Here is a 12272-nt window from a genome sequence, read left to right as displayed (position 1 = left end):
CGAAGCGTATGTCTGCTGAGCACAAGCCTGTGAACTTAGAAGAAAATTGACTAATCTAGATACAAGTCTACGGATCAATACATGGAGCAAAAATGTATTTAGTCTACTCACTACCAAAGATCACGGAATTTCTAGGGAGAGAATCCATATACAACGAAGTCTTACCTTGGTTCAAAAATGGTAAAATTCAATTATAATAAATTTGTCATACATTTGTTTTTATCATGTTTAAGATAGAGAATCTCATTCAAACAGTTAGATCATTTTTCTATCACCTTTGATCCCATCATCCATTCCTACTGGATCAACTCTAGTACAAGATGCATCCCAGGTGTTCCGTCCAAACCAATCTACCATGTGGGAAGCTGTATTGAAACATTAATATATTTGGAATTTTACTTTGATAAAAAAGTTTCGTTTAAGAATTAAAGATTTCCGGTTATCGCACCATCTTGTTCTCTGCAGCGGAAAGTACATTTTTTCTGCTCTAATATCCTGCAAAAATAAGCAGTGAAAACCTTAAAACGTCACCTAATGATCGTTGGAGCCCTTATTCTTGAGTATAAATTACATGATTTTTTTAGTTGCTTCGGTTAACTCCGTCTTTATAGTAACAATTAAGACAAAGTAACCTGTCCAACTAATCTTGGACAAATTTTGGTGTTTAATATCGAACTTGCTCCAACGAAAGCTGAACCATTGATTATTGGTGTAACCTGATATTATCAGGAACTTGAGTCAAACACAACCTTGCCGCGCGCTGCAAGGCGGCTATCTTTGATGCACGGTGTGCTGGTGATTGCCATTTTTCTTTTATTCTATAGCCGAGGTTCCTTTGGATACCACTACATAATAAAATGAAGGTGTTTCCTTAAGTGGCTACTAAGATGGGATGAATGTTTTGCCAACTCTGGAGTGGGTGGCAAGTGTAGATAGAAATAAAAGCATCCAGCGGGGCCTTCATGGTCTTAGACCCGCAGCAAAAGGCCATGAAACCGCCCGTGCCTGTAGGGATTGGCATGCAAGTGATCTTCCCCATCTGTCTAAAAAGTACTTATCCGGCTTCCAGACAATATTGGAAAAGAATAGGCATCCACTTTTCTGGTATAAACGACAATGTTCTTCCCACTTAATACCTTATCAAATTTGGGAAACAGATCAACCGCTTAACTGGCATTAAGCAGCCACACCAATGTTCCCATTTCCCAAGTCCCACCCGATTGGACAAATGAAGAAACAGTGGACAGACTCCTTTGCTCTTTCATAATGAATCAATCATTCATTATCATCTAATTACAATAAAACAAATTCAATATCTCAATAAACAAATTCAATATCTCTGAATGTACATTCACCAGGAAGTTTAATTGTCAATAGTCCATCTTCAGAGTTGTAGGTGAATTCCTCTTCCTTCGTGTCAACCATACAACACTTTGGTTTAGTGCTCGAGTACGCTCCAAATCGTCCACAGCCTTTGCCTTTTATTTTAATTACGTATTTGGATAGATCCATAATGTATTCGAGAGATTCTACAGCTCCTCCTGAGTTGTACATATCAAGCAATCCTATTGGAGCAAATAAAAGATCCTGGCCAAGAACCTGTTCAGACAATATTCAAGTGAATTTCAGTGTACTTGAACCAAAAAGAATCAACAAGATCAGAGCATTGTTACTTTACTGACCTTGATAGGACAGATTGTATATATTTCACATTTGAGAGTGGCCAAGGACACTTCAAGATTTCCTTTCTTTGGCAATTTAGTAAGAACTCCTACAAAACAAACGATATACCAATTAATATGAAAATCTGTTTAATTAGTCATTGAGGCCAAGATGAGATTGAAATTCACCTGAATTGAAGGCATACACTGCACAATCTCCATTCCAGTTTTCGCCTGCCACCCTTTCAAGAAATTCAATATCAAGGGGACACACATGGCCTGAAATGGATAAAGGTGAAGCTGGTTTGCGGTGCATGTCTTCTTTCATTGGCCAACTTCCAGCTCCTTGGCAATTAAACACACCAATGACTCCAGATAATTTATTTAAATTCCAAATCTTCAACAGACTGCAAAAGAATTGTTGTACATCATGATTTTAGTGAAAACACAGAGAATCAATTATTGGAGTTAGAGAATGATGTTATCCTGAAATTTACCTTTTTCCATCCATGACAGGGTCTTCAAATAAACAATCCCGAGTAGGACGTCCAGCATGTCTGGCTCTTAGGACAGACCCATCAGGCAACACAAGCCTTTTGAGAATTTTAAAATCATGAACCCCTGGCTTGTCACTGTGATTGTATGTAAAGATCCAAAAGAATTACAACTCATTTGTTATCAGCAATAAAGCATTCAATTACCCCCCCCCCCCCCCCGACCCCCAACAATGTGAAATGCATGTAAAATAAATAATCAGCCAATATGGCTCACCTTACATAAACGGCACAACCACCCAATGCTCTGGCTGTGGCATGAAACTCTGCAGTTTCATGTTTGCTCTGAAATGAAGAAAGCAATATACTTAGATTTTGTGACTTGTAGATATAAGATGATTTCACTGCCATTTGAAAAGCTTTCTGCCAATAGTATATCAAATATATTAAGCTTGGACAAGTTCTGGAACCTCTAACAAATATAGAAGTCTGCGATAGATTGTTTCTTAGTACTGATCATTTTGTTAGTTATGCCTAATCTTTTGTATCATTCACGAGATCTTAGAAGGTTTTTCTACTTGAAATAAAGCAGGTTCACTGATCCAAAAGAAAACCTTCGGGTAGAAAGGGAAGATGTCTTACTTGAAACATGTCCCAATCTGGCACCACAATCTCCCCTAGTAAAAGACTGTTAAAAGCAACAGAGGCGATATGCAAAGTCTGAAATGTTGGCTCTCCTGGCATGAAATCTTCAGATGCTCTTGCAACTGCACTCTTCATTGAACTGACAATAAACAATCACTCCAAATGAAAATTATCACATATTCTTGCTCTGGGAAAAAAAAAAAATCCATATTTGTAATTAATGTTTCTAGAAGAAAACAGACCTGTATAGTGAGTACGAGTTGTGACTCATGCAGCAAATCAGGTTATTGTCTTTAAAGTTCCAAGCAACTGATTGCTCAAGTGCTTGCTGATATTGTCTGGTCAACAAAACTCGTCCACCATACCCAGAACCCAATGTTTCCATCAAACTCTGAACATCTACCTTAACTCCATCGACCCCACTGTTTGCAAGGTAGCTATGGAGATCATTGTAAAAATCAAAGATTTTCTGCGGATCAATAATTCCAACTCCATATTTCTCCAAGCTGTCCATTGCAATGTCTCTAAGATTTCCAATGTTTCCAGGAGACTGAATAGGGTAAGCAAGCTTTGGGTTGTACTTTTTCATTATATCAGATGACGGGAGTACTCCTCCCCAATAACCAGCTAAAGCATGCCACATGTAGACATATCTGCATTAATTGATAAATTCCCCATTGTTAAATTAAGTACTGTAAGACCTGATTGCAAGTCTCTCAAGAAACAATTTCAGATTTTATTTTGGAATCTTACTTTAATCCATATTTCTCTTTAATTTCATCAATGAACTCATGGAGGTCATTGCATGAATTATCAGACCCCGAACTGTTAAACTTACAGTTTTCTTTAATATCTACCAATCTGATAGCAAACCTACATGTTAACAAAAGAAGAAAGAGGCACGGTTAACAAATCAATAATCACGGTTTCTTCAAACTGCAATGAAACTTTGATAATTACAAGAAGACACTTACTGTGTCCCTTTGATTAGTGGTTCACCATCTTTGCAAAATTCATTTATTGTCTCTTGCCATCCATCATCAATGACTAGAAACCTGGGTGAGCATCCACCTTCCAAGAAACTATTGAGCAAACAGAACATAAATGAATGATCATGTACCTTGCTAGAAAAATTACAGAAAAACGAAACAGGAGTTTCTTATCATACCTGTGAAGGCCTTCTTTGATTCCTTGGGGATTGACTTGTTTATAGAATGCATCCCACGTGCACCATCCAAACCAGTCTAAATGTCGAGGGATCTATCAATTGAAGCATAAAAATCCATTAATTGGAATGAAATTCCAAATAAACAAGTGCCTGAAATTTTGAGGATATGAATCTATACCTTCTTGTTTTCAATGTGACTGAAAGTACCCTTGTGCTTCTCCAATATTCTACAAAAATAAATAATACAAAAGAGAAATCAGTCTGTGATAATTACTAAGGATAACATTAACTATTCTTGAACAGGAGAGTGTACACATATATATACTTGATAGAATCTTTAATAAGCTCAAATGGATTGTCCCCTGAATTAATGAACACTGCTTCAAATGCCTCAGAGGTTTGGACACCGCCATCCCCTGAAGATTTAAACAATAAAAGAATCCAAATCAAACTATTATTTAAAAGGGAAAAAGAAAAAAAAAATTGAAATGTAGTTGGAATTAAATGGTAATCGAACACTGATAGAATAGGCAACTAACTAACCACTCTCGACGCAGAACTGGAGGTCGTTAGTGGGAATCCCTTGCAAAGTTGCCCTGAATTGTCCATCCAAGACTGGCAACAAAAGAATGTAGAAAGTGTTATCTGAAGCAGCATCAGCGTCCAAGGGAGAGTCTTCTCTTGCTTCCAAGAGAAGCATTTGGGTCTCCATTGGAACTTCACTTGCAGATTTTCCAACCCTCGGTATCATCCACCAGATTTTGAACCTGAAGAGACACAAGAACCTGTATCCACTGCAGTGGCCACGATCCATTCCACATGCAAAGCAAAGATTAATCATAAACATGCATGCCCACACACAGAAACTGAATAAAGAAATTGATAAGCGAAGGAAAATAAGAAGAAACTTTCGAACTTACTCAGGAAGTACTCCAAGCGTAAAAACATGGCGCGAGCTTGGAGGTGCCGCTGAGGTTGCACCAATGAAACTTGAAGGAGAAACGACGACGTTTTGAGGAACTCCGGTCAACACCACGTTGCCTCTGACCATGAGGCAGCCATCTTTGATGGTAGCCTTGGCAGTAACCGTCATCACTATGACTCTTTATCTGTCTTTGAACTTTAATCTACGCTAACAGCAGAATTAACAATGCAATGCACCGGTGGAGCTTTTAAAGATCGAAACAAACGAATTAAGCCTCCTTTGGTTTGACAAATGGTGGAACCGTTTAAGTGTATCGAAATGAGAAAAAGAGAAGGAAAAGAATGCTTATCGATCAAAGTTAACCCGGTCGAGTAGATGAGTCATATATATGTGTGTGTATGTATGTGTATATATATATATAGGCAAGTGCTAAGTTACATTCAATGTAACTTACACAATTCATCTCAACCACATAAAATTATATATATATATATATATATTACCAGGCACCTACTCACGGTGTTTTTTATTTGGGAAGTTTGACGTTATGGTCTTATACGTTCTTATATATATATATATATATCTATATATGGTTTCCTTTTTTAAACAAAGGTAACCTCAACAACATCCGTTATTAAAGTGTAAAAAACATAAATTTTTATAATTTAAAAATAATTTTTTATCTCTATTTTTTTATATAAGTGACATTATTACTATAATAAGGTGAGCATACCTTCATTAGAAAATAAATAATTATATATGTGTGTGTAATCATCTTCCGGTAATGGTATTTTCACTTTAACAAAGTGAGGATACTAATAAAAAATAAAAAATACAAATTTTAATATATTGAAATTTTGTGTTTTGTTGTATTTTATTGACTTTGTCACTAAGGATGTCTTTATTACAAGAAGGACTATATGTCTCCTCACGTGAGCACTTTTATTTATTTATTTTTCATACAAACAATATTAAGTCAAATGGTTTGATAGAATCATTGTAAATACGTTACTAAACTATTAAATTATATTGAATGCTGACTCTATTAAACTTTATTGCTTAATAAAAGATTCAGATTGAGAAAAATGACGGATGTAAATAATTTATGATATATACATATATATCATAATTAGTTGGAAATATGTAAATAACATAATGACAAGTAATGAATGAGAAAAGATTAGTAATTTAAAAATGTACAAGATTTTTTTTTCTTTTACTTATTAATTTAAATATTTATTTGAAAAACCATTTTATTTATTTATCTTTATTCAATCCAGCAGGCTAGGCTAAAGTTTAATTAATTAATAAAATGAAGTTGAAGAGAATTTGGAAAGTTCCAGTCTTCCAGAGATAGTTTCAACTTTCAAGCAGCAGATTTTTAATCGGTTCCGCCTTCCAGAACGGGATTCCATCAATGAATCACAAATGGTTTAAGACATTTTACATTTTGAATTGTTTATTTAATTCGTGCAAAGTATAAATCCAGACTATTCCAAACGGATCGGATTGCAGACCAGCTGAGGTGGAAGTGAGTAGGATTAAGGTTAAGGTCAAGTCAAATTTTATTATTATTATTATTATTATTATTATTATTTGGTTTTGGATTTGCTTTATTGTATTTTATTTTATTCAGAGAAGACTTTGCTTTAATGGAAAACGCTGGACGGAAAAAGAAAAATTGGGGCAAAATGTATACATATCAACCAAGCCTCAGCCAGATGAATTTTCGTGTCATTTTTTATGCTTCATTCATAATATATGTTCAATCTTGTGCAAGTAAGATTTATACTAGAACCGATAAAGCGTAATTTATTGATAGTTAAATTTAGTACGATTATTAAATAGATTATATTCGTATTAATCTAATTAATAATTATGTCAAATGAAGATAAATATTTTATGCAATGATACGATTAATTATATTATCAAAATATAAGTAAATAAATGAAAGAGTTATTGCCACACTTCAAAACTCCTCGTAAAACCACTTCTTTCATTTTAATCAAAGCAGAAATTACATAAAAGTACAGCAGTAATCTGTTTTCAGCTGCCTACCTTTTTGCAAGAGCTCAAAACGTATAACACAGAAAAATAATAATACGGAAATAAGCAACTTCACAATGAGTTTTTCACTCCAATATTTAGTTCCTTATTAGTAAAAAAAATCATAAAAACTTTTGAGCATAAGATGAATTTGAGAATATCAACAAATAACTCATTGGCTAAAGAAAACGAAGAACACACACATCATGTATGATGATGAAATTGTCCTGCTTATGAAATTAATTTGTAATTTTCTTTGTACCTCCCCACTTTTATGTGATTATAGTAAGAGATAAAAAAATAATAATGAAAATTACTACTCATAGTAGCTTTTTTTTTTTTTCTCAAGAAAAAAAGTCATGGATTTAAGCCGTACGTAGGAAAAATAGATTGAAAATAAGCAACATATATATACCAGAATGCAGGTTTTGTTTTTAAATTTTAATCTTTTTTCTCTTAACAAATAGAATTCGTTAAGAAGAAAGCGCCATATCACCCCCGTAATGGAGCAAACAAAATGAGGAGTTCTATTAGAGAAAAAGGATGAAAACGGAAGCAAAGGTGTTTAAGGAATGAAGGGTGTAAATAAAAATAACTAACTATTTTAATTATTTAATGGGGTTCTGTTAGGATTCGAGTTTTAAAAACAGATATAGGGGGGTGCCAATAGTTCAACTCAAAAACAAAAAAAAAAAAAAAGCCGAATGAGTTTTAGCCCAAAATCAAGTGTAATTGGGCCGAGTTGTATACAACATTCAAACTTGTCTCCTCAATTCAACTTCCTCCTATGACGATTGACTCACAAAATTATGAGACTTGAAAGTGTCCATGAACCATGAATGAATGCATAATTAAAATGATTCAGCTTTTCTTTTTCTTTTTTTTGGCGGGGCCGACTTACAACTTACGACTAGGGAATAGGGATGGCAAGAATCTATCGGCTAGGGATATGCGTATGACCAAGCCCCACTAAAAAAAAAAAAAACTTTTTTTTAGTAAAAAAAAAAATGAAATCACAACGTGGACAATTGTAAATGCATCAGATAATGATACATAAATATTTTAGTAAATCTTTTGATATTTCATAATTTTTTTTTTTAAATTTTAGATCGATAAAAAATTTTGCCTCCGTGGGATCTATTTCTTGGCTATGTCACTGCGAATGATAGACAGGGTGAGTCTTATGATAAGACTTGCAGATTATGAGGGAGTCCCACGTTAAAACCCACTGCTCAAATAAATTAATATGTCTGAAATATATAATTTTTTTCTCATAAAAATATAAAATAGACGCTTGCTTCAGCCAGTAGCATAAAATAGCGATTGACTCACTCTCTTGCTCTCTATAAGATTGATGCCTCTGCCTCAACATTTTTTTTTTTTAAAGTCCGAGAAAAAAAAATAGTAGTATTTTTGTTCCAATGCATTTTATGTTCCAATTGACTAAATGGTATTTAAAATTTAGGAAATAATTATACTCATACCACCCAAATTAATTGTATTTATTTATACAATTTCAAATAATGAGAAGCTTGCATTTCTAGTGAACTCCCGGCTAATTGATTGAAATTGAGTTAAGTGGGAAGAAGCTGGTGGGTTCAAGAAGCTTCTCCTATTTTGTACATCATGGCATGCATGCAATGAGAAGTGCCCAGCTGGAGACATCCTTCTCTCTTTCTTAAACGCAGCTACCATTTCTATGAATGACTGGTAGCCGGTAGCCATAGCGAGCTAGACAGCCTTGTTTTTGTCTCGAAACACAACCACCATTCAGCTGCAGCTTAAAAAAGACAGGGCGGTTTCATGATTCATGTGCGCATTAATCATCACTTGAAAAATAGTTTTTTGATTGTATAATTATTCGTGTAAAAGAGGAGTGCTCACTCACCTAATTGGGCGACACTTATAAAATTTTAGTTATGTAAAATCACATGCATCACATAAATAAATCTCCTACAATTATGGAGTCAAACTCCGCGCCAACCAACTAAGAACAACATGATCCAGATTCCAGTGCATCGATTCCTTCAACATGTCAAACTAGATCTTTTATTGCGTATTCCAAGCTTTTCTTATTATTCCATATTTCAAGTGTTACTATATTTATTCCATTTTTTTTTTTTTTGCGACAATAGAGTTGAGATTCAATGGTGGGTTACGAAGAGTTAAATATCATGATAAACCTGCAATTCACAACGATAATGGCTTCAAACCACACTAAGTGAATCGTACATGAGATGACTGTGCTACTATCAACAAAATGAGTTGAGACTCAATGCCTTTACCAATAATGTTATACTTATACTAATACACTGCTTGTATCCCAAACAATCATAATTTAAGATGTAAATTATGTTGGTTAGAAATCGTTTGTAGTGAAAATTATGGACCGTAATTTTCATATAACATGTAAAATTATCATAATTTAGAAATCGTATCTTTATTTTTTTCATATCTCCCAAGTCAAGAACTAGTCATCAATATTTATCTTCACTACTAACAGTCTTTCAGATTATGATTCAAGTTAGATATGCAATTAATATATGGGCGTCTTTATCACTACAAAAATAATTAGTAGTAGAAAACTTTTTTCTTCAAAGATAGAGAGAAAATTTTCTTTTTTCTTCATTTTTCTCTGTTCTATATATTGTGTCTTATCTGCTCTTTTGTGAAAAACTAAGCCTTTATATATTTTCGGTGGAAACCTTAGGCTCTTTATTTTATCTATTTTTAATTCTATTAAATCTAATATTTTTATTTAAATTAAAAGATAAAATAATGGCAAAAGTAGCACATTGTGTGCTTGTTATGGGTCCACCTTGTAAAATAACACAAGGCCCCTTATATACAAGTATATCAAATGGAGCTTTCCACCAAATAATATATTTATAATTTTGACCTAAAAAACTACTTATCTTGGTTATTCGTTCGATAGTGGTGCAGTCGATTATGTGAGTTAACTTTGGGATTATTTGGATACATAAATAGTGGCTATAATAGTTAGGACTGTAACTAGACTAACTCGATTATTTAATTCAAAATTTACTTCGCCAAAAAATTAGAACTAACCTCTATAATTGTATGTTATCGAGGATAGTGTTTTTGAATAATAATTCAACCTATGTCATATTGAGGTATCGTTTACTTTTTAGATTGAACTGAAAATCCTAAGGAGTGAAAATTTTGGGATTGTGAGTGTGGAGTGGGAGTGGTAGCGGTAGCAAGTTGTTTACTTACATTGAAATAGAAGTGTGGAATGAGAATTATAATTTTATTTATGTGTTTACTTTATCTTAGAGCGGGAGTAAATTGTTTCAAATTATAGTTTTACCCTTTTCAAAGAATTGTAGTTTTTAATTACAAAGTCATCAAAAACATATTTCTAAAATAAACTATTTATTTCATAATTAATTTTAATCATATAAGTTAATAATAATAATTAATAGTCCTAATTATGTAAATCATAAATTTTTTATTAATTTTAATTTTTATTATGTAAATTAAAAATTATTTATAAAATCAGCAAAAATAAAACATTATTAGCGATAATATAGTAAAAAAATTAATATTTTATTTGAGTAAACTATTTATTATTATTGTTAACTATTAATATTAAATAAATATAATATTATTAAAATTGAATAAAAATTAAAATATTATAAATTTAAATTAAAATATTATATAATAATATTATTAATTCTTTGTGAATATAATAATATTATTTTAAAGTACTTTTAACTTAGAATTAATGTAAATTATTATTTTGAATAAATGTAATATTATTTTATTTTATTTTAATAAATATAATTATGTTATATTTAAAGGGAAAGGTTAAATGAAAGAGTCAAAGAACTCTACACTCCCCACTCCTGCTCCAATAAATAGATACATCATGATTTCTTTACTGAACAATCCTTTTGTATCTCATCGTAAATTAAATTGATGCTTTAACTATCCAATCAATTTAACTACATCTTGTTCCTTGACGCTTATTGATTTCCTATAATGATAGTTTTCAACATACTAATTATGCTAACACACTTGGCAAGAGAAATTTATAATTAAGTTTCAAAAACTATTAAGAAAGGTGTTGCACAAATTCTGTATTTTTAATTTATAATTTCACTGCCCATAATTGCTCACACTAAGAAACCAGGTTATCTTGACTACAAATATATGTTGCACCCATAAGTAATTTAAATGGACAACAATCATAATCATGAAACTATAAATAATTTAAGATTTGGATTGGAATAAAATCAATGTCTATGAGATTTTATAAGTGTGACAGTCATTTCAAGATTAATTAAATCTCATATGTAATCTAGTTTAATGTAGTCAAACTACGTTAGTAAATTCATATATGATTAAGATACATCATTTAATGAACTCACTACAATGTAAACATAAAAATAGAGTGCAAACTCTATTTATCAACTGTGAACTCAATTTACTTAATTATAAGATATGTTATATTTATATATTTTGTAAATTCATATGTTGATTACATCAATACATATAATATGATTAAACATATTTTATTTAAAATACTTATGCAATTAAAATTTCTAAAAAATATCTCAAATATTTATTAATTAAAAAATGTATTTATTACAAATAATAAATAAATGTACTTTAAAGAGCACGTAATCCTAACAAATTATGTATATGTAGCATTACTCAATTTCTATATAATCACTATTGCAAATGATGAGAGCTGAAAATTAAGCTGACTGTTGAGGTAGACATACATTAGTTGAAATCTCACTCTCAAAGCATGAAAAAGGTGATAATATTTTAATCTATAACAATGATGCGCTTTCAAACTTTAAATTTCATACATAATGCACCAATGAATCTTTGGCCCAGCAAAATAACACTTGCACTTACAATGTTAAAAATAAGAGCTTGAGTCTCTATTAAAACACTACGACAGTTGATTTCAGTTTTCGTTCAATTGTCAAATCCTAAAGTTAATTACTATATTTTATGTAATGCTAATGCGTTTCACATGCAAAATAAAAATTATTGCACTGACAATATTGTGGAAGAGTCAATCTTTAGGGCTGGGTCAACTCTTTCATATAATTGAATAATTGATCCTCTTATCTTATTAAAAAAAATCTCATTATTTTTCAGTTTGTTAATGACATATCCAGCACTGTAGCTGCATACATGCATCATGTTCGGCTTTGAATGACAATGGCTTGTATACAAGCACAGCCTGGACCAGCAGGGAGAAATCTAATTCTCACGATCTTCGCACGTCTCCTGGTGGCTGACCGGATTTAACACGCTGACATAAGAAGTTAGCATATATTTTTCCTAGAAGA

At 32.1% G+C, this 12272-nt stretch overlaps 1 protein-coding gene across 1 annotated transcript; it reads right to left on the bottom strand.

Moving 5' to 3' along the window:
- Nucleotides 1-1293: 1293 nt before the first annotated feature.
- LOC102607241 (probable galactinol--sucrose galactosyltransferase 2) lies at nucleotides 1294-5276 on the bottom strand. Its single transcript, XM_006476856.4, has 14 exons — nucleotides 4889-5276; nucleotides 4512-4762; nucleotides 4294-4384; nucleotides 4147-4195; nucleotides 3969-4060; nucleotides 3775-3882; nucleotides 3554-3673; nucleotides 3043-3453; nucleotides 2798-2939; nucleotides 2433-2500; nucleotides 2159-2293; nucleotides 1851-2068; nucleotides 1683-1771; nucleotides 1294-1599 (listed from the first exon to the last, which is right to left on the bottom strand). Exons 1-14 carry the CDS (start codon nucleotides 5059-5061, stop codon nucleotides 1318-1320), a joined length of 2229 nt encoding a protein of 742 aa, XP_006476919.2. The 5' UTR covers nucleotides 5062-5276; the 3' UTR covers nucleotides 1294-1317.
- Between the last annotated feature and the right edge of the window lie 6996 nt (nucleotides 5277-12272).

The sequence above is a fragment of the Citrus sinensis genome, chromosome 3 (assembly GCF_022201045.2).
Source record: "Citrus sinensis cultivar Valencia sweet orange chromosome 3, DVS_A1.0, whole genome shotgun sequence".
NCBI lineage: Eukaryota > Viridiplantae > Streptophyta > Magnoliopsida > Sapindales > Rutaceae > Citrus > Citrus sinensis.
The sequence above is the reverse complement of the archived record's forward strand: the minus strand, read 5'-3'. Positions and strand labels throughout refer to the sequence as shown.